At 34.4% G+C, this 26,967-nt stretch overlaps 1 protein-coding gene across 8 annotated transcripts in view; it reads left to right on the top strand.

Annotated features, from left to right (window-relative positions):
- The window catches only part of RAB28 (RAB28, member RAS oncogene family), a 91,291-nt gene that overhangs the window by 56,764 nt on the left and 7,560 nt on the right, over positions 1-26,967 (top strand). For 4 of the 8 annotated variants that reach the window (XM_082462007.1, XM_082462006.1, XM_082462011.1 and 1 more), the window contains exons 5-6: positions 17,533-17,636; positions 22,376-22,453. In XM_082462007.1, coding sequence (XP_082318133.1) covers positions 17,533-17,636; positions 22,376-22,453 — 182 coding nt within the window. Of the gene's footprint in view, positions 1-17,532; positions 17,637-17,694; positions 17,760-22,375; positions 22,454-26,967 lie in introns of all 8 variants that reach the window. The other 4 variants (XM_082462010.1, XM_082462008.1, XM_082462013.1 and 1 more) reach the window with 1 other exon arrangement.

Raw genomic sequence — 26,967 nt, forward strand, 5'->3', positions numbered from 1 at the left:
TTCTCTGACAGTAGTGGAATTAAACTAGAAATCAATAGCATAAAGATATTTGTAATATCCCTATTATTTGGAAATTAAACAACCCGCTTTTAAATAACCTACAAATCAATGAGGAAGTCACAAAAAATTAAATATTTTGAATTGAATAAAAATGAAAGCACTGCATATCAAAGTTTATGGGATGCAGCTAAAATAGTTGTTTAGAGAGAAATGTTTAGCGTTACTAAATGCTTATATTTGAAAAGAAAAAAATTCCCAAACTCAGTGACCTAAGTCTTCACCTCAAGAAAATAGAAGATGAAGAGCAAATTAAACCTAATGCAAGCAGAAGAAAGGAAAAAGTAAAGCTAAAAGTAGAAATAAAAGGTAATAGAGAAATCAATGAAATCAGAAGCTGGTTCTTTGAAACGATCAATCAAATTGATAAACTTCTAGCCAAACTGACCATGAAAAAAGAGAGAAGATACAAACTACAATATCAGGAATAAAAGGGGAATTTACCACAAATCCTGTGGGTAGTTAAAAGGAGAATGGGGAATATAATGAAAAGTTTTACTTCCATAAGTTTGACAATTTAGATTAAATGAACAAATTCCTTTAAAAATACAAACTACCAGAGTTTACTCAAGAAGAAATAGATAACCTAAATATTGCTGTATTTATGAAAAAGACCCCCTAAATCCATAATTTAAAATGTTCCCACAAAGAAAACTACAGGCCCAGATGGTTTTATTGGTGAATTCTACCAAACACATATGGAAGAAATAATACCAATTGTATGTAAACTCTTTCAGAATACCAAAGAGGATGGAACACTTCTTAATTCATTTTATAACATCAACATTAATCTGATACTAAACCCAGGAAAAGACAATGTAAGAAAACTACAGACTAATATCCCTCATGAACATAGACACAAAAAAAATCCTTAACAAAATATTAACAAATTGAATTTAGCAATATATAAAAAGGATACTATGTCATGACCGAGTGAGGTTTATCCTAGAAATGCAAGGCTGGTTCAAGTATTCAAAATCAGTTAATATAATTTAGTATATAAATAGGCTAAAGAAGAAAAGCCATATGATGATCTCAATAAATGCATAAAAAGCATTTGATAAAATTTAACATCCATTCATGGTATTAAAAAAACAAACTCCATACAAACTAGGAATGAGAAGTAACTTCTTCAACCTGATAAATGGCATCTATGAAAAACCTACAGTTAACATCATACTTGATAGCAAATGAGTGAATGCTTTCCTCCTGAGATCAGGTACAAGGCAAGGATGTCCACTCTAACCACTCCTATTCAACATCATTCTTGAAGTCCTAGCTGTTGTAAAACAGTAAGAAAAAAGATATATAAGACATACAGATTAAAAAGGAAGAGATAAAACTATCAAATTCTCAGATGATATGAATAGCTATATCAAAAATCCCCATGTTGAGAAAAGTATACAATTCTAATATAAGCTATAAATACAAGACCCAAATAAAAGAAGACAACTCCCATGTTCAAGGATGCAGAGTCAATATTATAAAGAGCAGTTCATCTCAAATTGATTTATTGTTTCAGCATAATTTCAAAACGCAGTGCTATCTGTGTGTGGTATTTAAGCAAACTGAGTCTAATATGTATATGGATAGATAAAAGGGCCAAGGATAGTTAATATGTTCCTGAATTACAAGGTCAGGAGCATTTGCTATGCCAGGGATCAAAAGTTTTTATAAATAGCTTGTAATAAAGACAATGAGGAATTCACTCAAGGAAATAGAATAGAGATGCTAGAAACAAACCCTCACGTAAAGGGAGCTCTGTTGTTATAATGGCAGTGGTATTGAAGGTCTTCAAGAAAGAAGAGAATGTTTAATAAGTAGTCCTGGAATAGTTGTTTATTTTTATGGAGAAAAAGAAAATGGTGCCGATAATACTCCCATACACAGAAATCAGTTCCAAACGGATTAAAGGCTGAAATGTAAATGGCACAACTTTTTTAGAAGAAAAAAAATGAAAGAATATCTTTCCTACCTTGGAATATGGAAGGATTTTTTAAACAAGATGTAACTGCTAAATTTAAATGTTGAATATATCAACCACGTAAGATAAGCACATTTGTTTCTATCAAGTGACACATTAAATAATTCAAAAAGATAAACCACAAACTGGGAGAAGGTGTGTGTAACCCAACTAACTGACAAAAGATTAGTATACTTTTACAAATCTACAAGAAAGACAACTTAGTAGAAAAAGGGACATAAAACATGAACAGAAATTTCACAGAAGAAGGATAGACTTCCCAAAGACGTATGAAAGTAAGTGCAGTCTCATCACTAATCAAGGAAATGCAAAATAAGACCACAGGTAAGTAGCAGGATACAAAATTAATGCACAGAAATATCTTGCATTCCTATACACTAACGACAAAAAATCTGAAAGAGAAATTAAGGAAACACTCCCATTTACCATTGCAGCAAAAAGAATAAAATACCTAGGAATAAACCTATCCAAGGAGAGAAAAGACCTGTATGCAGAAAACTATAAGACACTGATGAAAGAAAACAAAGATGACAAAAACAGATGGAGAGATACACCATGTTCTTGGATTGGAAGAATCAATATTGTGAAAATGACTATTCTACCCAAAGCAATCTGCAGATTCAGTGCAATCCCTATCAAATTACCAATGGCATTTTTCACAGAACTAGAACAAAAAATTGCACAATTTGTATGGAAACACAAAGGACCCCAAATAGCCAAAGCAATCTTGAGAAAGAAAAACGGAGCTGGAGGAATCAGGCTCCCGGACTTCCTGCTATACTACAAAGCTACAGTAATCAAGACAATATGGTACTGGCACAAAAACAGAAATATAGATCAGTGGAACAGGATAGAAAGCCCAGAGATAAAGCCATGCACCTAAGGTCACCTTATCTTTGATAAAGGAGGGGAGAATATACAATGGAGAAAAGACAGCCTCTTCAATAAGTGGTGCTGGGAAAACTGGACAGCTACATGTAAAATAATGAAACTAGAACACTCCCTAACACCATACACAAAAATAAACTCAAAATGGATTAAAGGCCTAAATTGTAAGGCCAGACACTATAGAACTCTTAGAGGAAAACATGGGCAGAACACTCTGTGGCATAAATCACAGCAAGATCCTTTCTGACCCATCTCTTAGAGAAATGGACATAAAAACAAAAATAAACAAATGGGACCCAATGAAACTTAAAAGCTTTTGCACAGCAAAGGAAACCATAACCAAGACGAAAAGACAACCCTCAGAATGGGAGAAAAGATTTGCAAAGGAAGCAACTGACAAAGGATTAATCTGCAGAATACACAAGCAGCTCATGCAGCTCAATATCAGAAAAAAAAACCAAAAAAAAAAACCCCAATGCAGAAATGGGCAGAAGAACTAATTACACATTTCTTCAAAGAAGATATACAGTCACCAACAGACATATGAAAGGATGCTCAACATCACTAATCATTAGAGAAATGAAAATCAAAACCACAGTGAGGTATCACCTCACACAGGTCAGAGTGGCCATCATCAAAAAATCTACAAACAATAATTGCTGGAGAGAGTATGGAGAAAAGGGAATGCTCTTGTACTTTTGGTGGGAATGTAAATTAATACAACCACTATGGAGAACAGTATGGAGGTTCCTTAAAGAACTAAAAATAGAACTACCATACGACCAGCAATCCCACTACTGGGCATATACCCTGAGAAAACTATACTTCAAAAAGAGACATGTACCACAGTGTTCACTGCAGCACTGTTTACAATTAGCCAGTACATGGAAGCAACCTAAGTGTCCATCAACAGATGAATGGATAAGGAAGATGTGGCACATATATACAATGGAATATTACTCAGCCATAAAAAGAAACGAAATCGTTATTTATAGTGAGGTGGATGGACCTAGAGTCTGTCATACAGCGTGAAGTTAAGTCAGAAAGAGAAAAACATGCGCTTCCCTGGTGGTACAGTGGTTGAGAATCCGCCTGCCAACACAGGACAAGGATTTGAGCCCTGGCCCGGGAAGATCCCACATGCTGCAGAGCAACTAAGCCCGTGCGCCACAGCTACTGAGCCTGCGCCTGCAAGCCACAACTACTGAGCCCGCATGCCACAACTACTGAAGCCTGCGTGCCTAGAGCCCATGCTCTGCAACAAGAGAAGCCACCGCAATGAGAAGCCCGCACACTGCAACGAAGAGTAGCCCCCGCTTGCTGCAACTAGAAAAGCCTGTGTACAGTAACGGAGACCCAACGCAGCCAAAAATAAATAAATAAAAGAAATAAATTAAAAAAAAAAACAAATACTGTTTGCTAACACATATATATGGAATCTAGAAAAAACAATGGTTCTGATGAACCTAGGGGCAGGACAGGAATAAAGATGCAGACGTAGAGAATGGACTTGAGGACATGGGGAGGGAGAACAGGAAGCAGGGAGGGAGAACAGGAAGCTGGGACGAAGTGAGAGAGTAGCATTGACATATATATACTACCAAATGTAAAATGCATAGCTAGTGGGAAGCATCCGCGTAGCACAGGGGGATCAGCTCTGTGCTTTGTGACCACCTAGAGGAGTGGGGTAGGGAGGATGGGAGGGAGGCATAAGAGGGAGGGGATATGTGGATATATGTATACATATAGCTGATTCACTTTTTTATACAGCAGAAACTAACACACCATTGTAAAGCAATTATACTCCAATAAAGACGTTTAAAAAAAAATAGACCACAGGTAAGTAATAAGGTATAAATCAGAAAAGCTAAGAAGTTACAGAGACATAATGTGAATCTACAGGAATTTATATTCACTGCTGGATGGATTATAAATTGATAAACTACTTTGAAAATAATTTGGCATTCTGTAAGGTTGAACATTCATAGACCCTACAATTCAACAGTTTTATATCTTAAACAGATTGCTATACATATGTATCAGGTGGCATATACTAAGAGTAGTCATGGTGCTTCATTGTTGATAATAACAATTGGAAACAATTTGAGCGTCTGTCAGTTGGAGAAAAGTTGTATGAATTGTGGTGTGTTCATACAAAGATATTTTATATGGCAGTGAAAGTGAATGATATTTTCCATTTGGGATGACATGAATGAAACAATGTCATGTGTGTCAGAGTTGAGAATGCAGACTCTGGAGCTGGACTGCCTGGGGTTTGAGTTCTGGCTCCACCCCTTGCTAGATGTGTATCCTTACAAAAGTCATTTATCCTCTCTATGCTTTAGTTTGTTCATCTGTCAAATGATGGTTGTTGTGAGGATTAAACGATTTAATATGTGTAAAGTGCCTATAAAACAGTGTGGTGCTGTATAAATGTTAGCTATTCTTGTTACTCTGAATTCTATCGTTATTGGGCAGTTTTGTCTTTAATATTATTTACTTTTTGTTGTTATTTAAAATCATGTTTTATCATTCCCCCTCTCCCAATGGATCTAGTGTATGGTCATTGAGGGCAATTAGAAAAGAGAGGAAAATATAAAAAATAATAAATAACCATAATATAATTGCCAATTGAAGCCGTTCTTACTATAGCTTCTGTTCCTTCTACAATCCCAGGGTATACTGGTGTCTAGGGAAGACAAATACACTTCTTTTTTTCATACAAATCTTTGTATGAAAGGCATAAGTGAACTGGGACCTTATTATACTATTTACTCATCTATCGTGCAGACTTTGCAAATAAACCTATGTTGTACTGAGCCAGTATGAAATTCTCTAGTAAGAATTCCTGTGGAGACTGCCCAAAACATGAATCAAAATAAGAAACGTCAGTAAGCAATAAAAGTTACAGATAGTCACAAATATAGAAAGGTTTACCTACCCCATGGTGTTATGTCCTCATTTCGATCTATTATTACATTTTATCCTGAAGTTCGAGGAGAGATAGTTAGTCATTTTCTACCACCAGAGGGAATTTAGGTAATTAATGGTACTAAATAAGTTGAAATAATATGAATTTTTACATACTCTTCTTCTTGCCCTTTTGACACTGGCTGCTGTTGGTGTTGTTCTGGTGACTCTACAGAGTTAATGGTACTCATCATTATCCCCTAAGAATCCTTAAAGGTCTGTTTGTAGATATGTATATAACTATACAATAGAAATACAATGAAAAGTGATTAGGTAAATCTTATAGCAATATAGAGAATATAAAAGTGTTGGAGAATTACTAGAAGCAAAAGTAATTAACCAATGAGGATCTGTTAGAGTCAGGTGATAGATAATTAAAGAGACAATCCACAAGATTCATGACATATAGGTAGGTTGAAGGAGTATGATTTGATAATAAGGGGTTATTAGAGGTCCTTGGGAAAGATTATGAAAACCATGAATATTTTTGTAACAGTGACCCTTCTTTATGATTATATGAAAAATTTGGTTTAAAGAGAAGATTGTCATATTATTATTATTATTTTATTAGTAATTTTTAATATAGTGAGATATACACACAGAAAAGTATGTAAAATTTATATATAAAGAATAGCTATTTCTAGGTCAGGAAATAGAGCATTGGCAAGCATGCCAGAGGCCAACCAGGCACCTTTATCAACCCTCTCTCTACCTTTAGAGTTAACTACTATCCTTTGTCCTGATCTTTTCCTTGCTGTTCTTTTTAGTTTATCATCTGTGTATGCTTTACTGAGTAATAGTAAATTTTGTCATTTTTAAATTTCCTATGGGGACTTCCCTGGTGGCACAGTGGTTTAGAATCTGCCTGCCAATGCAGGGGACACGGGTTCGATCCCTAGTCCGGGAAGATCCCACATGCCACAGAACAACTAAGCCCGTGCACCACAACTACTGAGCCTGTGCTCTAGAGCCCACGAGCCACAACTACTGAGCCTGTGTACCACAGCTACTGAAGCCTGCATGCCCTAGAGCCCGTGAGCCACAGCTGCTGAGCCCACGCACTGCAACTACTGAGCCCACATGCTGCAACTACTGAAGCCTGTACACATAGAGCCCGTGCTCTGCAACAAGAGAGGCCACCACAATGAGAAGCCCACGTGCCACAACTGGAGAAACCCTGTGTGCAGCAACGAAGACCCAATGCAGCCAAAAATTAAAAATAAATAAACAAACAAAATTTCCTATTAATGCTATCATTTATGTGTATTCCTTAATGTCTTTCTTTGTTTGCTCAAAACATTTGTGATATTCATTCTTATTGTGGTGTGAGACTCTAACTCATTAATTTTTCAGTCCTGTATAGTGTTCCTGTAAAATGAAGGATGTATATTTTTTAGACCCCTTTGATATTTTGTATTTCTTTTAAGAGCCTAAAACTGTTTTTCTTTATTCAACAAGTACTTTTGAGTGGCTATTGTGTTATGTGCTTTTTCGTTCATTTGTTTTTGTTTTTAGCTGCCTATAACACAAGAACCAAGTAAGTGCAGTTTAAATAATAATTAGCTTATTTTCTCAGTGTGTTTGATTTCATAAAATCTTAATTTCTATCTAAAGCATCATGAAAAGGAAAATCCTAACCTGAGGGAAACATGTTGGAACAAATATGGCAAATGTCCTTCTTATAGAAAACACTTAAACACATTAACAAGATAAACACTAAAAACAGAAAATGGGAAAAGGAGGGAAGAAGCATTTCACAAAGAAATATAAAAAGTAGTATAGGAAAAATGTTAAACTGCATTGAGGTTTTTAGATTTATAATAGAAATTAGTTTCTTTGATGACACCTTTTTTCTTTATGTGTTTGTGGAACCCAGTGATTTTCAGGCAGTTGTATTTTTTTAAGAAGTTTGGTTTAAGAATCTACAAAGTCGAAGTCAAGTTCTGGTAATTTTTTATTTTTTTGCATTAGCAATTCTTCTAATACAGTATGATTTACTATGTCATCATAGAAAGACAGCATTAGAGAGTGTACATGGCGGGGTAAAATTAAACATATGCTCACAATCAAATTAATGTATTTCATCTGTCTTCAACTAATAACAATCTGTCATGTTATCTATCTGAGTAGGGGCATAAACAGTTTATTTTGTGTTTGGAGTAACTTCCTGGAGGTAGTTAATGTGACAAGTAGTTTGTTTGAATTGAGTATAACCAGATCAACACTCTAGATGTTTCCTTGATAACCTAAAAATTACTGTGAAAATCTGTACAAGTGCTATATTTGTATTTTGCTTCTTTAAGTTAGGCAGCAACGTATTTTACAGTAATTTCACAGAGAATATTCTGTTTTTGCCATATATATGGACTAAGAAGCCTAAATAGTTTATACTTTTAATGCTTTCCATTGACAGGGCATAGACAATAATATAATAAGTTAGCATCATAGAATACTTTCCTTTTTTTAAAAAACATGAAGTAATACATTCTAGTTTGAATGAAAAAGTCATATTCATTATAGAATATGTTCTTATAGCATGTTGAAAAGTGAATATTTAGGAAAACAGGAATATTGTAAACTCTTAGGCCAATATAAAAATAATATAGAAACTATCATAATGTTTTTCAGAATTTAAAAATTTTACTTAACTTAAAATTTTCTGTTTAGTTTGATCAGTAGCTCTGATTATTATACATTTGATATATAGTTTTTAAGCTATTTATTACATTTGATACTGTATATTGGAAGACTATTCTGTTCATTATACCAGTAATCCTATAAGTAGATAGAGTGGAGATCCTGAATATGGATGCCTGGATGCCAGTAAACAAATAGGACTTATAAAAAAATAGTACTTAAAAAGAGATGTTGTCATGTACTTGGCTTATTAGCATTAGTGTGTGTATTTTAGAAGTCAAAATATATACATAATTTTAAGCACATGTAAATCAAATTTAATAAATTATTAAGGGTATTTTACTTGTCATGTGTCGGCTAATCATGATGGATCATTTTTAAACATTATGTAATTTCACAATTTGTATGTACAGCTGCAAGTGCTTTGTAAAGGACTATGTAATCAAGTGCTAAGGCAGAGTATCATATTTTATAATGCTGATGGGCTCAGTTTTATGATTTACTGTTATTAATAAATACTTTTAAAGTACCAGTAAGCAATAACCAGGTATATAATAGTTCACTCTTTTATAATAATGAGCATTTAAAGTTTGTATGTCTTTATTCTTTTAATTAAAACTCTAAATAAAAGACTGTTAAGTGGTCATCCCCAAAGCTGATGTTCCTTCTTTGTGAGACACTAACTGGATTTGGAACCAGATGGCTTGGTTCTAATTCCGGTGCTACAGGTGACTAGCAATGGGACTTTGGTTAAGTCACTCTGAGCCTCAGGTTTTTAGTGTGTGAAGTTAGATTAATGCCTTACCTATTTGTCAAGATTGTTATGAGGACCCAAAGTGTTATGTAAATTTTGAAACAGACTTTAAGTTGCTTCAGAAGTCTCCTAAAGTGGTTTCTTTGCATCTGTTTTACCCTTCTGGATTCTTTCTCCTCGTAGTAGCCAGAGTAATTTTTTCAAAATGCAAAGATCACATTGTGCCCTTGCTTACAAGCCTCCAGTGGCTTTGCATTGCTGTGTATCAGTGATATCCTCATGTTATTCTGCACATCCCCACTCTTGCTTATTATGTTTCTTTGTTTTCCTCAATTGCACTCAGTCATTTTCAAGTCATGACTTGATTATTGTTCAGGCATTTTATATTTTCCAGCAAAATGTATTAACAAAGGAGAATGCATTTTTGTTTTCATACTGTTTTCCATGTATTACTTGAGCCATTTAATGGCAGAAGAAAGAAAATTTCTCCAGTGGTTTGTGTTTTGTTTGTTTTTGTCTCCCTGGTAACTAAAAATGCAAATGCCTCTCAATTTATAATTGTTTAATGTAATTTTTAACTGCTTAATTGAATATGACATAACCAAAATCTCAGAGACAATTGTAATGCTTAGATTTTATTATCTTGCTAGTTACAACTTCATGTTGTCATTTTTAGTAACTCAAGACCCAGTGTATACTCAGGGAGAGGTTTATTGTTAACAAGAAAGATGAAAATCTATATTATTTTATATTAGTTAAGGCAATCTATATTAGTTAAGGTAATGCTAGATGCTATAAACAGACAGTCCCTAAAGTTTCAATATCTTAGCACAATAGAAATTTATTTCTTATTTACAGAAAGGCCAAAACCAGGTACTGCTTATCAGTGGCTCATCTCCCTTTCAGGAACCCAAACTCCTTCCATTTTCTGGAACTGCCATTTTCAACAGTTGGCTTCATGGGTTACCATGAAAAAGGAGAGTAAGGACTACCACACATGGAAGGTTTTTATGGGTCAAGCCTAGTAGTGTTGCATATCATTTATTCATTACTTTGGTCAGAAGTTAGTCTTCTGGCCACAGCTAACTGCAAGTCATGCTGGAAAATGTAGTATAGGTTATGAACAGCTATCCAGTCTGCTCATCTTATAATTATGTGTCTGTTCTACTCTTCTTTTTGTCAAAAACAGTGAAGGATCTTAGATTTTACCCTACTTAGAAGCTAACAAGTTAGCCTGCTACTGCCATGGTTACTGGCAGAAGGCATGAGGCTCCTGGATCAGAGATAAGGGAATTTATTACTCCCAGCATAGCAAGTAGGATGAGCCCCATGTTTGTGTCGGTTCCGCTAGGATAGCGTGAGGGGACCCACACAGATGATCTATATCTAGTGGTTTGTCTCACAGCTGAGGAATCCTGAACTTAGGAAACCTATCTCTTTTATAATGGTCTCCAAGTAAATCTCTGAACTTTACTCTGGAGAGAGAGATTATCTTTATTATACCAGATGACGAACAAACTTACACTTTATTCCTGAGGGAGACACTCTCTCTTTGTAAGTTGCCATACAAACATCCTTGAAAGAATAGTCCAAAACAAAAGCTGTCATTCAAAAATTTTATTTTTCTCAACTTTAATTTTTACAAATTTATTAAAAATTTGAGTGTATTTTTCTTGCCATCTATTAATGCACATATATACATATATAGTATGTTTACAGAGTAGGAGTTTTATTATATGCAATTTTATACTCTCTAATTTAACATCCTGTACTATTGTGTATTTCACTTGATAGCCTTTTTCCGAGCTTTACTGAGATATAACTTGCATATAACATGATGTAAGTTTAAGGTATACAGTGCATTGATTTGATACACATATATTGCATAATGGTTACTACCATCATCACCTCATATAATTAACATTTTTGTGGTGAGAACATTTAAGATTTACTCTCTTAGTAACTTTCAAGTATATAATACAGTATTGTTAACTATAATCACTATGTGTACATTAGAATCGTAGAACTTATTCATCCTATAATTGGAAGTTTGTACCCTTTGACTCACATCTCATTTCCCCTAACCCTCAGCCCCTGGTAACCACTATTCTACTCTCTGTTTCTGTGAGTTTGGCTTTTTTAGATTCCACATGTAAGTGATATCATACAGTACTTGTCTTTCTCTGTCTGACTTAACATAATGCCCTTAGGTTTCATGCATGTTGTCACAAATGGAAGGATTTCCTTCTTTCTCATGGCTGAATAATATTCCATTGTTACATATGTGTACGTATCACATCTTCTTTATTCATTCATCTGTTGACGGACACTTAGGTTGCTTCCATGTCTTGGCTATTGTGAATAATGATGCAATAAACATGGGAGTGCAGATATCTCATTGAGATTCTGTTTTTATTTCCTTTGGTTATATACCTAGAAGTAAGAGTGCTAGATTATATGGTAGTTCTGTTTTAAATTTTTTGAGGAACCTTCATACTGATTTCCATAGTGGCTATACCAATTTACATTCCCACCCACAGTGCAAAAGAGTTCCCTTTTCTCCACATCCTTACCAACATTTGGTATCTCTTGTATTTTTCATGATGGTCATTCTAACAGGTGTGAGGTGGTAGTTCACTGTGGTTTTGATTTGCATTTCCCTGATGATTAGTGATGTTGAGCATCTCTTCATGTACGTGTAGGCCATTTGTATGTCTTCTTTTGAAAAATATCTATTCAGTTCCTCTGCCCATTTTTAATCGGGTTGTTTGTTTCATACAACTGTTGAGTTGTATGAATTCTTTATATATTTTGGATATTAATCTCTTATCAGGTATATGATTTGCAAATATTTTCTCCCATTCCATAGGTTGCCTTTTCATTTTGTTGATGGTTTTCTTCGTTGAAAGCTTTTTAATTTGGTGTGGTCCCACTGTTTATTTTTGATTATTTGCCTTTGTCTTTGGTATCAAATACAAAAAAATCATCCCCAAGACCTCACTTACTAGTCATGATTTGTTTGTTTGTTTGTTTGTTTTTTGGCCAGACCGCGTGGCTTGCAGGATCTTAGTTCTACAACCAGGGATTGAACCCGGGCCATGGCAGTGAAAGTGCTGAGTCCTAACCACTGGACCGCCAGGGAATTCCCTTTAAGTTCATAATTTTTAATGGCCAAAGAGTATTGTATTGTGGGGTTATATCATAATTTAACTGTATTTCTATTCTGGGACATTTATATTGCTTCCAATATTTTTTATATTACAAATGACTGTGGTGAAGATCTTGATTTATCATTCTTATTATACATCCCTAATGTGTTCCTCAAGATAAACTCTTCCAAATTGTATTACTTGGTCATAGAGTAGAAATGTTTGTAAGGCTCAACACATTTTTTTGAGTCGCTTTTCAGAAAGCCAGTAGTACCAGCTCTCATCAGTACCGGGTGTCTTCTCTCTCTCTCTCTTTCTCTTTCTCTCTCTCTCTTTTTTCATTTTGAAAGGTGAACTCAGTACTTTATTTTTTTTCAGTTGCATTTCTTTACATACTGAGATTGAATAATGTTTTCACAGGTTTATGTGAAACATTATAAAAGGCCTTTTAAGGTGGTCTAACATTCTGTAAAATATCATTATTAGTTACATTTCTGAGAAAATGTTACTTCTTAGTGGATTGTTAATATTCCATGAGTCCCTGAAATGCACTTTTGTTAGTATCTCTTTCTTGCTGTAAACCTAAATTATAAACTATGAAATGCTGTAATTTGTATTTTTTAAATTTATTAAACTAAAAATTGTACATATTACTCTTTCAAACAGCTTTCCAAGTTGTTATCAAAATTATTCTTGTTAGCCAAAGTTAACTGGATTCTCTTAAGACTTCTATTTCACATACCATGTGATTTTAAGAACATGGCAGATAGACTTAGTATCTTGATAACTTATTTTCTTTCTTTCCATTTTAATTTCCAGGTCAGGGTAAGTGAGCTAAGTGATTTTTTTTTTTTTTTTTTTTTGCACAGTTGGTTTTGACAGTGAAATATTTGGATTTTCTTGTCTGTCTAACACAGTCTTAGAATTTTTTCATCTTCATGGTTTTTTATCCCCATTTATGTCAGCTACACAAGAAAGCCTTTGACATTGATGTAGTTGATTTACCTCCTGCATTCTTATCCTATACAGTTCTGTCCTTCACTTTTCAGACCCCAGTTTCTGTTCTTTCTTAACTTCTGAGATCCTTCCATTGGGCCTTCAGGAACTTACAAATAAGGTATCAATAAAATTCTTGTACGTATTCTCAACATCTTTCTTGACAAAAGTTTTAAAACTACTTCTGTCACTTAGCTCTCCCATAACGACAGTGCTGCTGTCCCCTGAAGCTCTTTCAAATGTTGACGTCCCCTTCTATATCTACTTTATCACTAGTACTGGAGTAGTGGTAACTGGTAGTTACCTTCTTGTTACATATTGCTCTTTCCAGAACATTCTCCTTCATCTTCCCTAAAAACCCTTAGATTTTAATATCAAGCCATATGATTATACCTCCTGCTACTTATATTTGTTGGAGTTATCAGCCAACCCCTGAATCACTGCCTTGAATTTCTTGAAGATTTTGGCTTTGGGTCACAGTCACTCCACTACTATTGCTATCATGATTCTTGGTAATTTTAGTACACATACAGATTATCCTTCTAATACTTTGGTCTCTCAGTTCCTTGAATTCTTCGTCTGCCATAATCTTGTCACCCACCTACACTAACATAGTTGTTCTGAAGACCTAGTCAATATTAGTTTCCATACGCTCTCCATAATATCAATTATCAGTTTCATGTATCCCAGTCTATTATTTCCTGTCTTTCCACCTCACATCCTTTGGTAACCCAATTCCAGTAATTTTTAAACCCACATACGACCTTAACATCAGTTGATCTTACCAATTTTTCGTTTTCCTGAACCCCCCTCCTACCAACTTAAATTCCATGGTCTATCAATATAATCACTCCCTTACATTTATTATCTTCAATTATTTGCCCTTCTTTTCAGTTATTGTACATGATTGAGAAAACCCCAGCTCTACTTAAATGCAAATCTTCATCTGCTCAGTATCTCCATCCATTGCAGCTGAGTGTACCTGGAACAAAACCTACAATATACTGTCTCATTTAAAATTCAAGTTAACTGTCTTCAAGTGATTTCTCTTTATCTTGTTCATCCCATGTCAAATCCATTAGCATTTCTTATTCACTTTTTATTCCAAAAATATATTGAGAATTTGCCCCACTTTTTACCATCTCTCTTGCTCCTACTCTTGTCCAAACTACCATCTTCTCTTTCCTAGATTTTTATTATAGCCTTCTCGATGGCTTCTCTGCTTTACATTTTACTACAGTTTATTCTCAGCACAGCAACCCGAACCTTTTAAAATGTAAGTCAGATTACGTCTTTTTTTTCTTTTTCCTTACAACCCCTCAATAGCTTCCCATCTCTCTCACAGTGACCTGTATGGTTCCTGGCTTTTTAAACTTCATTTCCTGCTGTTTCCCTCTCTTGCTAACTCTTTTCAGCCACTCTGGCCTCCTGGCTTTTCTTTGAATCTACTAAATGTAACCTTCCTTTAGGGCCTTTTTCACTGCAGTTCCCTCTGCTTGGAAGGCTTTTCCCCGGATTTCTTTGTTCTTAGCTTTCTTAAGGTCTTTGACCTACCTGTTTGAAATAGTAATTCCTCTCATGTACCCTTTATTTATTTTTGTCATAAGATATATCAGCATTTACCATACACAGTAATTTACTTGTTCGTCTCTTTTCTCTGCATTAAAATGTCAGTTCATTGTATCTGCAGCCCCTAGGACAGTGCCTGGCCATAGTAGGCCCTCAAATATTTGTTGAATGAATGAATGAATGATCAATAAAGTGGTTATCCATTGAAATTGTTACGCATACTTTAAGCAGGGTGTAGTATGGTTGAGCTAAAAGAAGTTGCATGTTACAATGTTAATGCCTTTGTCCTTCAGTTGCTTAGATATTGGAAGTATATACACCAAAATGTTAACAGTAGTTGTCTCTAGTTAGTGGCATTTTTTATATCGTTTTCATAATTGTCTTTCAGAATATTTGGGAAATGTTCATGTATTAATGCTATTAGGAGATTTTAATTCCATTTTCAAAAATAAAATACAAGAACTAGCAAAGTGATGTTGTTCACTGAAGGACATAAGGGAAATTAAATCATAACAGTAAGATCGTTATCACATGTATGTTAGATGAATACTGGATAATAATTTTAAGGATGCTTTTAAAAATAGAAGAAATGAAAGAATTTACCAGTATCTCACTGTAATTTCATCTTCAGAATTTACATTTCTGGATTATTTAGAGTGAAGTACTCTAGTAACTAAGTCCTCTTAAATGTTGCTCACTAAATGCTAACACAATAGAAGAAAGCTTTATACTCAAGCTCTGTGAGGGCTTTTTCTATATCTGCTGTCTAATTCTCAGAGTCTTGGTTATTTAAAATAACTTTTATGATCCTTAATGGTCTTTTATGTTCATAATACTGGTGGTGATTTTTTTAGGACCTGGATTGTATCTTTTTCATCTTTGGGTTCTCACTGCCTACCACAGTGCTTGTTTATGTTTATTGAATAATTTTTTATCAATTGATCGGTGATCGTATTAGTCTCTCATGGTTATCTTTGTTAGGAGAAAAACTTTTGCTTGGCTAGTAAATCCCCCAATGCTTATGGTAGTTTATCTATATAAGTAGTTGAGGAGTTGTGGGGCGGGGCTGGGGGGGGGGGAGAGAAGAAAAAAGGAAGAAAAGACATAGTGATAGACTCTTCCATTAGAAAAGACAAATGCACATACATGTTGAATGACAGACTTTATTTTTTTTAACTGGACAGTAATTTCATTGGGGAATTTTCCTAGTGACATGATTTGTTCTTACTCTTGTTGAATTAGGAAAGTATTTTAACTTCAATATTATGATAAACTAGATGTATAAATGTCAGAGCTAATAGCTTAGTATTTTAGTCTTCTACAAATTGATGCCTGTGGTATCTGGACATTTTTTGGCCTCTTCTTGTAAATAAAGTCTCAGTGATGTTTAAGGAATAGCAACTTGTGGCCAGAAAAGAAAAAAGCTGCATATTATCCAAGCTAAGCAATATAAATGGGGCTAAGGAATCCCCCACTAGATCAAAAATTTCCTAGAGAAAGATCTCTTGAGCTTACAAACTAAAGACCTTCAATATAATTTTAAATAAAGCCTTTTACGTAGTATGAGAGCATTTTTTAGTTGATAATCAATTGCCACTATTATGTAGGCTTACTAGATTTGCAAATTTACAAGTTTTTACAAGTTGGTTGGGTCCCTTCCTCAGGAAATCAGTTTAAGTTTTTTTTTCCTATATTGACTCAAAGAGCCTAGTTGTCCTTAAATCCTGTGAATATATTTGCCTTATAATTTGACAGCATTGAGTGAACACCCTTATAGGGTCTGTAGTGTTGTAAAAAGAGAAACTGTTCAATAAAAGATCACATTTGAAAAAATTAGACTGTGCTGGATAAAACCAGTATTGGATATGAGTACTGTGCTTTGCTTTAAAGCACCTACAACTATTCAAGAAAATATATCCTGGCCCATTACTACTTTCAAAATGGATACTTTTAGTTTTGGAAAGCAAATGAGCTGTATCTTTGTGAAATTAAACCATGGCTGTAAATAAAGTAAATATACAATGAAATATTGGTATCTTTTAGCAGAAAATTAGTAATGCATTTGTGTTAACATTAACGTTTGTAGAGATTACAGAACTATTGTAATTATTAAAGTAATTAAACCATCAAACCAGATATGTTTGAGTAAGTGCATGTTGCAATTAATCACTATGTTTAAACATATTATACTAAGTAGATCTTTTTTGAGTATCATCAATGTGCCTGAAGCTATATAGATAATAGGAATGATAGCCTTCAATTTTTTGAGCACTTATCATGTGCTGGTCCTTATGCAGTAAACATGGATTAACTCTCAGAGAACTCTATATATGATAGATACATTTGTTATTCCCAGCTTTTAGATTTAGAGACTGAGGCATAAAGAGGTTGAATAAGTTGCCCCAAATTACACAGCTCATATCTAAGCTGGGGTACAGTACTGGAAAGTAAGTCAAATTTAAACATGTTAAAAATGTATTGATTAACTAATATTGAATTTTGTTCTCTGTTTTTGTTCACTTTTCTAGTTGATTTGGAGCATATGCGAACAGTAAAACCTGAAAAACACTTAAGGTTTTGCCAGGAAAATGGTTTTAGTAGCCACTTTGTCTCAGCAAAGACAGGAGACTCTGTAAGTAAAATAATGAATACTGAATATTACAAGTGATGTTTTACTTTTATTTTCATAGGAAGTATACTTCCATTACTTAACTTTTGGAACAAATTAATTCCTGTTGAAGACATAAAATATCAGGTTAGATATAACATGTTTATTCTATTTATGTTCCTCTTATAATTCATTTAACATAATTTCATGGTTATTTTAGGGAATTAAAGAATACAAAAGTTAAAAAGGATATAAATCACTCATAATCTCAGCATCCAGAGATGACCATTCATAACCTCATATGATTCCTTCTAGTCTTATTTTTCTGATGCTCACAAATATTAGTGCTTCTGCCACTAGTGCTAGTGGATTGCATTTACTGAGTGCCCACTTTGTGATGGGCACTGTACTACTCTGATTATCTCTATTTAATTAAATTAATTTATTTTTTCATATTTGACTGGATGTTTATTGTGTAAATCACCATAACCATTTAAACAAGAAACTTAGAATGATGTTAAAATATTTTTGAAATAGTCCAAAATATCTTCACATATAATTCAGATTTATTTTCCAGCAATCCTAAGTGATTATCTCTATTTTATAGAATAGTCTTAGAGAGGTTATGTAGTGGGGGTCCAGGGTACACAGAATAAGTGGTGGAGATAGGATTTGTAAACCTAAGGATTGACATTCCAGGGTTCACCATATTAATCATGCTAAATGTTTATTAAAAAGAAAATTGAGATCATAATATAGAAATAATTTTGTTTTTTTTAATTTAATATATTTATCTGTAGAAAATTTTATGTCACTTAATATTACTAAATAGATTTAATAATCCATTAGAGTTAATAATCCATTAAATAAATGTTCAAAAATTTATCCAACCACGTCCCTATTGTTGGGCATATAGATTATTTCTAAGTTCAGTACATTGTAAAATTTTGCAAAATTTCTAATGTAAAATTTTGTCCATAAGCTGTGATGTTTTGATTATTTCCTTGGAAGGGAATTGAGACCTATTGCCAAATTACCACCAGGAAGACTACGTTAATTTATACTACCACCAGCATTGTATGAGTGCCATATCACTGTACTCTTTTTTAACATTCAGAATTTATTTATTTATTTTTAAATCTTTGTCAATTTGGTAGACAAGGAAAAAAAGGTATTGTATTTTGCTATTTAAATTTGAATTTCTTTGCTGTTGAGGTTGAAATTTTAAAAATTTCATTACTTATTAACTTTCTGCTTATTAACTGTTTATAGTTTTCTATTGCTTTTTAAAATTTCCTATGACCATTTTTATGTTAAGGATAACAGCCATTTGTCATAATTTTTGCAAATATTTTCCACTGCCCAGATTTTTGTTTGACCGTTAATTTTCTTGACATTTTCAACCAAAGGAAGTTTGAATTTTTTTCTGTGGTTTAATCTTTTTGATATTCTTCCTGTATGATTTCACTGATGGTTTTTAGGCTTAGGGTAAATATTAAATATTATAAAGGGTATTTAATCTTTTGGGGGGGTCAGACTCATCTAAAAATGTGACCTTTTGGAACCCTTTCCCCAGGATAATGCAAACATGGGCACATACCCACATGTGTCATTTAAAAAATATATAATATCAATATTCCTTGATAAATCCATCCATGGATTAGGCTTTTACCCTCATGTATCTTCCTGGGGGTCTTTTGTCATTTTAGAATTATTTTAACTTCCAGTATTTTAGCTTGTGTTTAACCACTTAGTATCTTTTGTGTACTTATGTTGAACCACCTGTAAAAATCCTCATTGTTTTCTTTTTAAATGCAACTTTGAAATAGTTTGTTCTTGTGAAGTCACTTTAAGACTTGCAGTCATCTCCAATTCCAGGTTACTTCCCTTCATTGCTTAGGGAGCTGAGCTCCTGGCTTACTGTACTTTCTCTAATAGTACCTTTGTCATAATTCTTAGTGATTTCAGTATCTTTGTTTTCCACCCCACCTCAGCCACAAACTCCCATGCATTGTCATTACAAATTACTGCAGCCCTTCTGTTATCTCATATTGCAATATCAGGAATCCTAATCACTGACCATCTTGTCTTTCTGGCTCATACCCTTGAATGCCCTAACCCAATCAGTCTGCAACCCCAGCAGGACCTACAAGACATTGATCCTAACACTTTTTCAATGTCCTCCTTTCATGTCCTCATTTTCCTTTCTTTGTAACTTAATCTCATGGCCAATCAAATCATTACCATGCAAATACTGTCAAGTCCCTTTCTGCTCATTCACTTTATCTGACTCATTTGGATAAACCTTAACCAAGCCCCTGCCTTTATATGGTTACACTCTTGTATTTGAACGTGGTCAGAGAAAAAAACCCAGAGGCATGCTGGAGGTTTCACTTACATTTCACAATAGCTAACCTCAAGTGGGCCCTTAATGCTGCTCAGTAATTATGCATGTCCTTAGGCCATTATCTCTCCCCCTCACCTATACCACTGTTTCATAGCTTCTCTTCTCTCCTCAAATCTTCAAAACTTCCTTGTCCATTCTCTCAGCTGATGCCCTTGTTCCTTATTTTATAAAATATTTGAAACAAACAGAAGACAACTTTCACATAACTCCTGCCACCACATCTACCCCAACTCTCCTTCCCACCCCGTATCCCTTCCCATATCTTCTGTCTCCTCCAAGGTTACTATGGATGAATGATCTATGCTCCTAGCTAGGGTCAACTCCTCCACTGTGCATTATTCCCATTTCTCTTTGCCTAGTAACAAACATTGCTTAGCAATTCTCACTCCTGCATCATTTTTTTTTTTCTATCTACTGGATTATTCTATCAGCACACAAAATATTATGATTTATCTTAAATACAAGAAAACTCTTGATCCCACATCTTTAGCTATTGCTTACTTCCCCCCAGTTACCAGTGGAATGTTTTGAAAGAGTTGTCTCCAGTTCTCTCCTCCCAGTTTGTCTTGAGCAGTTCCAGTCAGACTTTTGCCCCCAATATTTCACCCCAAAATGCTCTTATTAAGGTCTACCAGTGACCTCCTTTTTTCAGTGGTCAGTTCTTAGTCCTTATCTTACTTGATTTAGTTGCAGCATATAAAATAGTTGATCACTCTCTGCTCTTTGAAATACCTTCTTCACTTAGCTTCTAGAGTACTACACCTCCTGGTTTCCCTCCTACCTTGCTAACTACTCTCTTAGTCGCCTTTGCTAATTTCTTATCTCTCCAACTTCTAAATATTGAAGTGCCCTAGGCTCAATCCTTGGATATCTCTCTTTTTTAAACTTATTCTCTTAGTGACCTCATCTAGTCTCATGGCTTTGGCCAGACCTCTTCCCTGAACTCCAGACTCATATACCCCAGCACTCCTGCTTAGGTGTCTAACAGCCAGTCCCAATTTAATTCAGGTCCAGAACTGAGCTCTTGATATTCACTCTTCAGATCTCTCACAGTCTACCCCACTTAGATAAATGGCAGATCTTCTACCAGTTGCTAAGACCAAGAAAATTTTGGAGTCATCTTTGACTCCTCTCTTTCTTTGATATACCACATCTATCACCAAGTCCTGTTGGTTCTACTTTCAAAATATATCCATAATCTGGTGACTGCTTCTTACCATCTCCACTGCTACCACTTAGTTTCAAGCCTCCATCATCTCTTACGTTAGTGTCCTTGATGATTTCTCTTTTTTACCCTTGATCTTCTTCTATAATGAATACTCAATACAACAACCAGGTTGACCTTGTTAAATAGAAGTCACATCAGTCCACCCTCCATTTCACTCAGAGTGAAAGCCAAAGTTCTTCCCATAGTTTACCAGATTTTACATGATTTGTACACTCTTAATCTCTCTGCTAGTTTTCTTTTACAATCCCCTTTTTCTCTCCATTCCACCACACTAGCTTTCTTATTTCTCCTTGAACATTGACCATCAGTGAACTATAATATATAATGATCTTTGGGGTACAAATGACATAAACCTTTTGGGGATATGTATCTCTTTTTGATTAGGGATCGAAGTTAAATTAGTAAAGTTGTGATAAATATTCAATAAGTAATCATGAGATGAGTAGGGATAAGAATATGATAGGACACTTACAGAACAAAGACAAGTTATGCATTAAAGTCAGTGACTGGATTCGTGTCTGTAGATTTTTGTTTAATGATAATGGAGTATACAGCTCATTTTCTGTTTGATAAAATACAGTAAAGATTATAAGTTTTTTGCTCAAGAGATATGGAGAATTTATTAAAATTGATGAGAACCACAAAGATTATTAAAGAGTTGTAAAGTAAGACCTTTGAAGATAGGCTAACGCCAGATCAAAAGACCATTGTAGAACTGGCAGCGAGAAACTTTACCCAGGTAGTAAAGTATAGACTAATTTATTTTCATTTTCTTCAGGACTTACAGGAGTTTGTTATTATGCTACTAGTTTTTTTTTTTTTTTTAATTTGGTAGCTGTAATTAATTGTCTTATGTTAAATCTTTAAAAGCATAAGTTTTTAAGGATAAATGCATATTTAGACCAGTTCAGTGAAGTGTATGGCTTTTCAAATTATGGTTTAATCATTTAAAAAATTATTATACTTAAAATGTTGTGTATTTGACAAATAAAGCTACTTTTGGGATAACCTGGTTCATCATAGTTTTTGCAGTTTTTGCTGTTTATCACTTTTTAGAAAGTTCAATTTATTTGAAGGTAACTTAAGCACGCCTGTTTTAAATCATTTAAACCTGTTTTTGTTATGTAGGTCTTCCTGTGTTTTCAGAAAGTTGCTGCTGAAATCCTTGGAATCAAGTTAAACAAAGCAGAAATAGAACAGTCACAGGTGATTATATTGAACTGTATATTTTAAAAAATAATTTATTTCTTAAAAGACATTAATTTTCACCCTGAATCCTTTTACATTCATGCATTCTATGTACATATCCCTAAAATCCTTAAAAATAGATTGTGTGTATGAATCAGTGTTTATTGCAGAAGGTGGAGGATGTTAACTTTTTGCCAAATGATGGAACCTCATTGAAACCTCATTTTGTCCTTTTTGTTGGAAAAATGAGATTAATACAATAAAAATTTCATCAGTGGTTAAATAATGGGTTAAGGAACTGACTGTATTATTTTGTACTTCTTTATTCAAGTCCTTCTTCCATGATTACTGTACAATATCCTTTTTATATTTTATACAAAATCCCAACTATAATATTTATCAAAGTTTAGTCTTAACTAGTAAGAGTTTACCCCATTTGGCATCTTCCATGTTTGCTTTGGTAAAACATTATTTTTTCTAAAGTCTTGCTCTCTGTTCTTCTCTAAAAGGTCCTGCCTTGTAATGATATTAATTCTTCATGTTATTTTATTGTTAATTTAATAATGGTATTAATTATTGAGGATTTCTGAATTCTTTCACTGTTCGTAGACTGTTCTCTTAGACTAAGAAATAAACATGAATACCAATAGTCAAGCATTTAAAAATACCACTACAATAGCATACCAATTCACATGTTTGATTGAATGAAAAATCAGAGCAAGAGTCTGTAGTTTAAAGTCAGGCTTCGGAAGTGATTTGCTTAGAAGCAACATATAAATTGCACTTTCCCTCAATCTGCTCCACTCTGTCCCTGCTCTGTGAAGCTAAAAAGGTATAACAGTCTTTCCCCATCGTTAAATTTTTCTTTAATTCTTTTAGAGTTAGTTCTGTCATGGTCACTCTTTGTGTGTGCATGTGTGTGTGTGTTTAAACAATTTGAGCAGATATCAGTTGAAAATTGTTATGCTGATATGGCTGTTTCTAGAATTTCATTAAAATATTTGGAACTCTGGAAATCTGCTACTTTTATTTCTCATTATTCAAAAGACATTTCAGCACTTACTGTGGCCAGGCACAGTGTTCCGATATTTGTGCCATATAAATTGCTCCCAGACACAAAAATAGCTACTTCGTTTTGGCCTAGGAGGATGGATACAAGAAAGAGAAATTACCATGATTTGCTTGATAGTACTGACCTTGGCAGACCCCAGAGGTCAAGTGATTCCTCTGCTTTTTAGCTTCACTTGCTAAATGATGTTTCTCCCTGGTTAGATAGTCTATGAATGATTATCAACCAATCATAAATGATTTATTGGTCATATATTATAAGTGTGGTTTAGTGGTGGATTCAGAGGAGATTTAAAGGAGTTTAAGATGCAGTCCTTGCTTTCAGTGAAGAAAAGTAATATATTATGTGCTAGGCACTGTGTTATCTCGTTTTACCCTTATAATAACTCTGTGGGGCAGGTGGCACTTCATCATTTTATGGGTAGAAAACTGAGACTGTGGAGAGGTTAAGTAACTTGATCTACTAATCTACAGCTAGGCAGTGATGGAGCCAGGATTTGAACTCAGGCCTGTCTGATAGCAGTGCCCCTAATGTTTCCATTCTGCCATATTGGGGGAAGATTTACTGGGTAGTTTGGAGTAGGGAGTTGAAAAAAGAAGCTGGCATGAACAAGTTGAAAAGCTTAGGTTGTATTTTGGAAACAGAAGATTAGTTTGGTTAAAATAAATGACCATTTGTGTTGGAGTGTGAAGGGAATTTGAGAAAAAGATTATGGAGATTTATGAATGCCAAGTTGATAAATTTTATCTCATGTATTGACAGTGGAAAATAATTTTAAGCAGGGAAATAAATGAAAGCAGTTTTTAGATAGGATTAATCTAATGGGATTTGTGTGTGTGTGTATGGATGTGAAAGAGATTGAAAGCAAGGAGACTGGGTTACTATCCTCATGTGATAAGGACCAGAATCGGGGTGGAAGGGAAAGAATGGATGTAAGAGACATTTTACAGAAGAATCAATAGGACTTGTGGAATGACTGGATAAAAGGGAGAAGAAGTCCAAGATCACGTTGAGGTTTCTCACCTGAGGAATGGAGAAGAGGGGAGACCCAGTGATGAGCCCCCCCTCAAGAGGAGAAGGTGTACTGGTGTGGCACAGGAGGCTGCACTGAGAAGGGAGTGTACATCGCTTGAGCCCCAGAGCAGTGCTCAGGTTCAGTGACAACTCCAGAGAGATGGAGTAACTGGGATACTTTTGAAAGATAGAGTTCTAGGGAAGCTTTATTATTTGTAGCTCACTCTTAGTCACAAGAGCCAAAGAGTTACTGTTTGGACTTTAAAGATGGACTTAACATCTAGGCATATTTTAACTAAAGCAGCATCAGATGTGTTAACTACATAGTTCCCCAGCCTCCCTATACACCCCACCTTGTTTGTTAGTGTACCCCATCTTCTTTATTATGCTATGAAGTTTAATTCTATCTTCAGTTTGTTGGTGTTGACTTTGAATTCATTCATTTGAAGATGCATTCAAGCTGCTAGAGCCCTCCATTATTGTGTTTGTCAGAATCCTTTGTATAGGGAAACCTCATTCTCCATTCCTGAGATCAATGAATTTGGTGCCTTTGCCAGTTAAATTATTTATTTCACAGTGGAAACATTTTTGAAAGTTCATTATTTTTAAAAGATATTTCTAAGAGCATACTTGCAAGCTGTGTTAAGCACAGTGTTTTTTTTTATTGAAATGTATTTGACACAACATTTGACAGAACAACATCTTTCTTGTCCCCCCATCTCCTGGGAATCACCATTTTATTCTTTGTTTTTACAAGTTTGGCTTTTTAAAATTCCACATATGAGTAATATCATACAGTACTTGTCTTTCTCTGTCTGTCTTACCTCATTTTGCACAGTATGCTCAAAGTCTCTTCATGTTTTCACAAATGAGAGGATGTCCTCCTTTCTCCTGGCTGAATAATATTACATTGTATATATATATATATATATATATATATATATATATATATATATATATATATATATACCACATTTTCTTTATTCACCTATCAATGGACACTTAGGTTGTTTCCATATTTTGCTTATTATAAATAACACTATAATGAACATGGGGGTGCATATACCTTTTTGAGTTATTGTTTCATTTTCTTCGGATAAATACCCAGAGGTGGAACTGCTCGATGGTATGGTAGTTCTATTCTTAACTTTTTGAGGAAGCTCCATATTGTTTTCCAGTGGCTGCACCAATTTACATTCCCACCCACAGTGCATAAGGGTTTCCTTTTCTCCACATCCTCACTAGCACTTCTCTCTTATATTCTTGATGACAGCCATTCTAACAGGTGTGAGGTGCTATCTCATTGTAGTTTTAATTTGATGATTAGTGATATTGAGCATCTTTTCATGTACCTGTTGGCCATTTGATGTCTTCTGAAAGTTCATTTAAAACCAAAGAAGTTCAGATTTTATATCTATAGAGAGTGGGGGAGTAGGGAGGAAAGGGAGGGGGAGAGAGAGAGAGCTTATGCACCTGTTTTCTGTAGTTTTTATGTCATTTGAAAGATTCCTGAGGGAATTCGGTGTCACAAAGTGATAAAGTGTTTTGTATTATTTTATACAGAAGGAGCTAGACTATAGACTCACCAGTTACACGCAAGTTGACGCTATAGTAGTTTCATTTGTGACAAATATTTATAATAAGGTTTTAGTCTTAGTTCCATTCACTGATTATTTAAAGAGATTCTGCTATTTTAATTCTAACTGAGATTATTCCTGTTCGGGAGTCATATAAAATGAGTTATCAACACACTTTACAAGTTTTTCAAGGAAGGGAAGAGGGAGAAAAGAAAGGGAATGCAGCTTATTAATACAGCAAACATTTTTTGAGAGTCTACTTTGTGCCAGAACACTAGAATCTGGGATACAAAGATGAATAAGTTAAAGTCCTTGTCCTCAAGGACTCCCAGAATACATGAAGGCAGACAAATATGTTAAGTATGCTCTAGATACATTTTTTACGATTCCCGATTAGTGACATTTTCACTGGCCAGTTAATAAACTATGACTTTGTTTGGTTTGAACTAGGTATACATTAGTTTCTTTTCTTTTTTATTGAATTATAGTTGACTTAAAATATTATATTGATTTCAGGTGTACAACATAGTGATTTGATATTTTTACAGATTACACTCCATATAAAGTTATTTAAAAATATTGGCTATATTCCCTGTGCTGTACATTACATCCTTGTATTTTATTTATTTTATACCTAGGAGTTTGTACCTCTTAGTCCCCTTCCCCTACCCTGCCCCTTCCCTCTTCTCTCTCCCCACTGGTAACCACTAGTTTGTTCTCCATATCTGTGAGACTATTTCCATTTTGTTATATTAGTTTGTTTGTTTTATTTTTTAGATTCCACAAATAAGTGAAAGCACATAATATTTGTTTTTCTCTATCTGACTTATTTCACCAAACATAATAACCTCCAAGTCCATCCATGTTGTTGC

This window comes from Balaenoptera physalus, assembly GCF_965194825.1.
Source record: "Balaenoptera physalus genome assembly, chromosome: 5".
Classification (NCBI taxonomy): domain Eukaryota; kingdom Metazoa; phylum Chordata; class Mammalia; order Artiodactyla; family Balaenopteridae; genus Balaenoptera; species Balaenoptera physalus.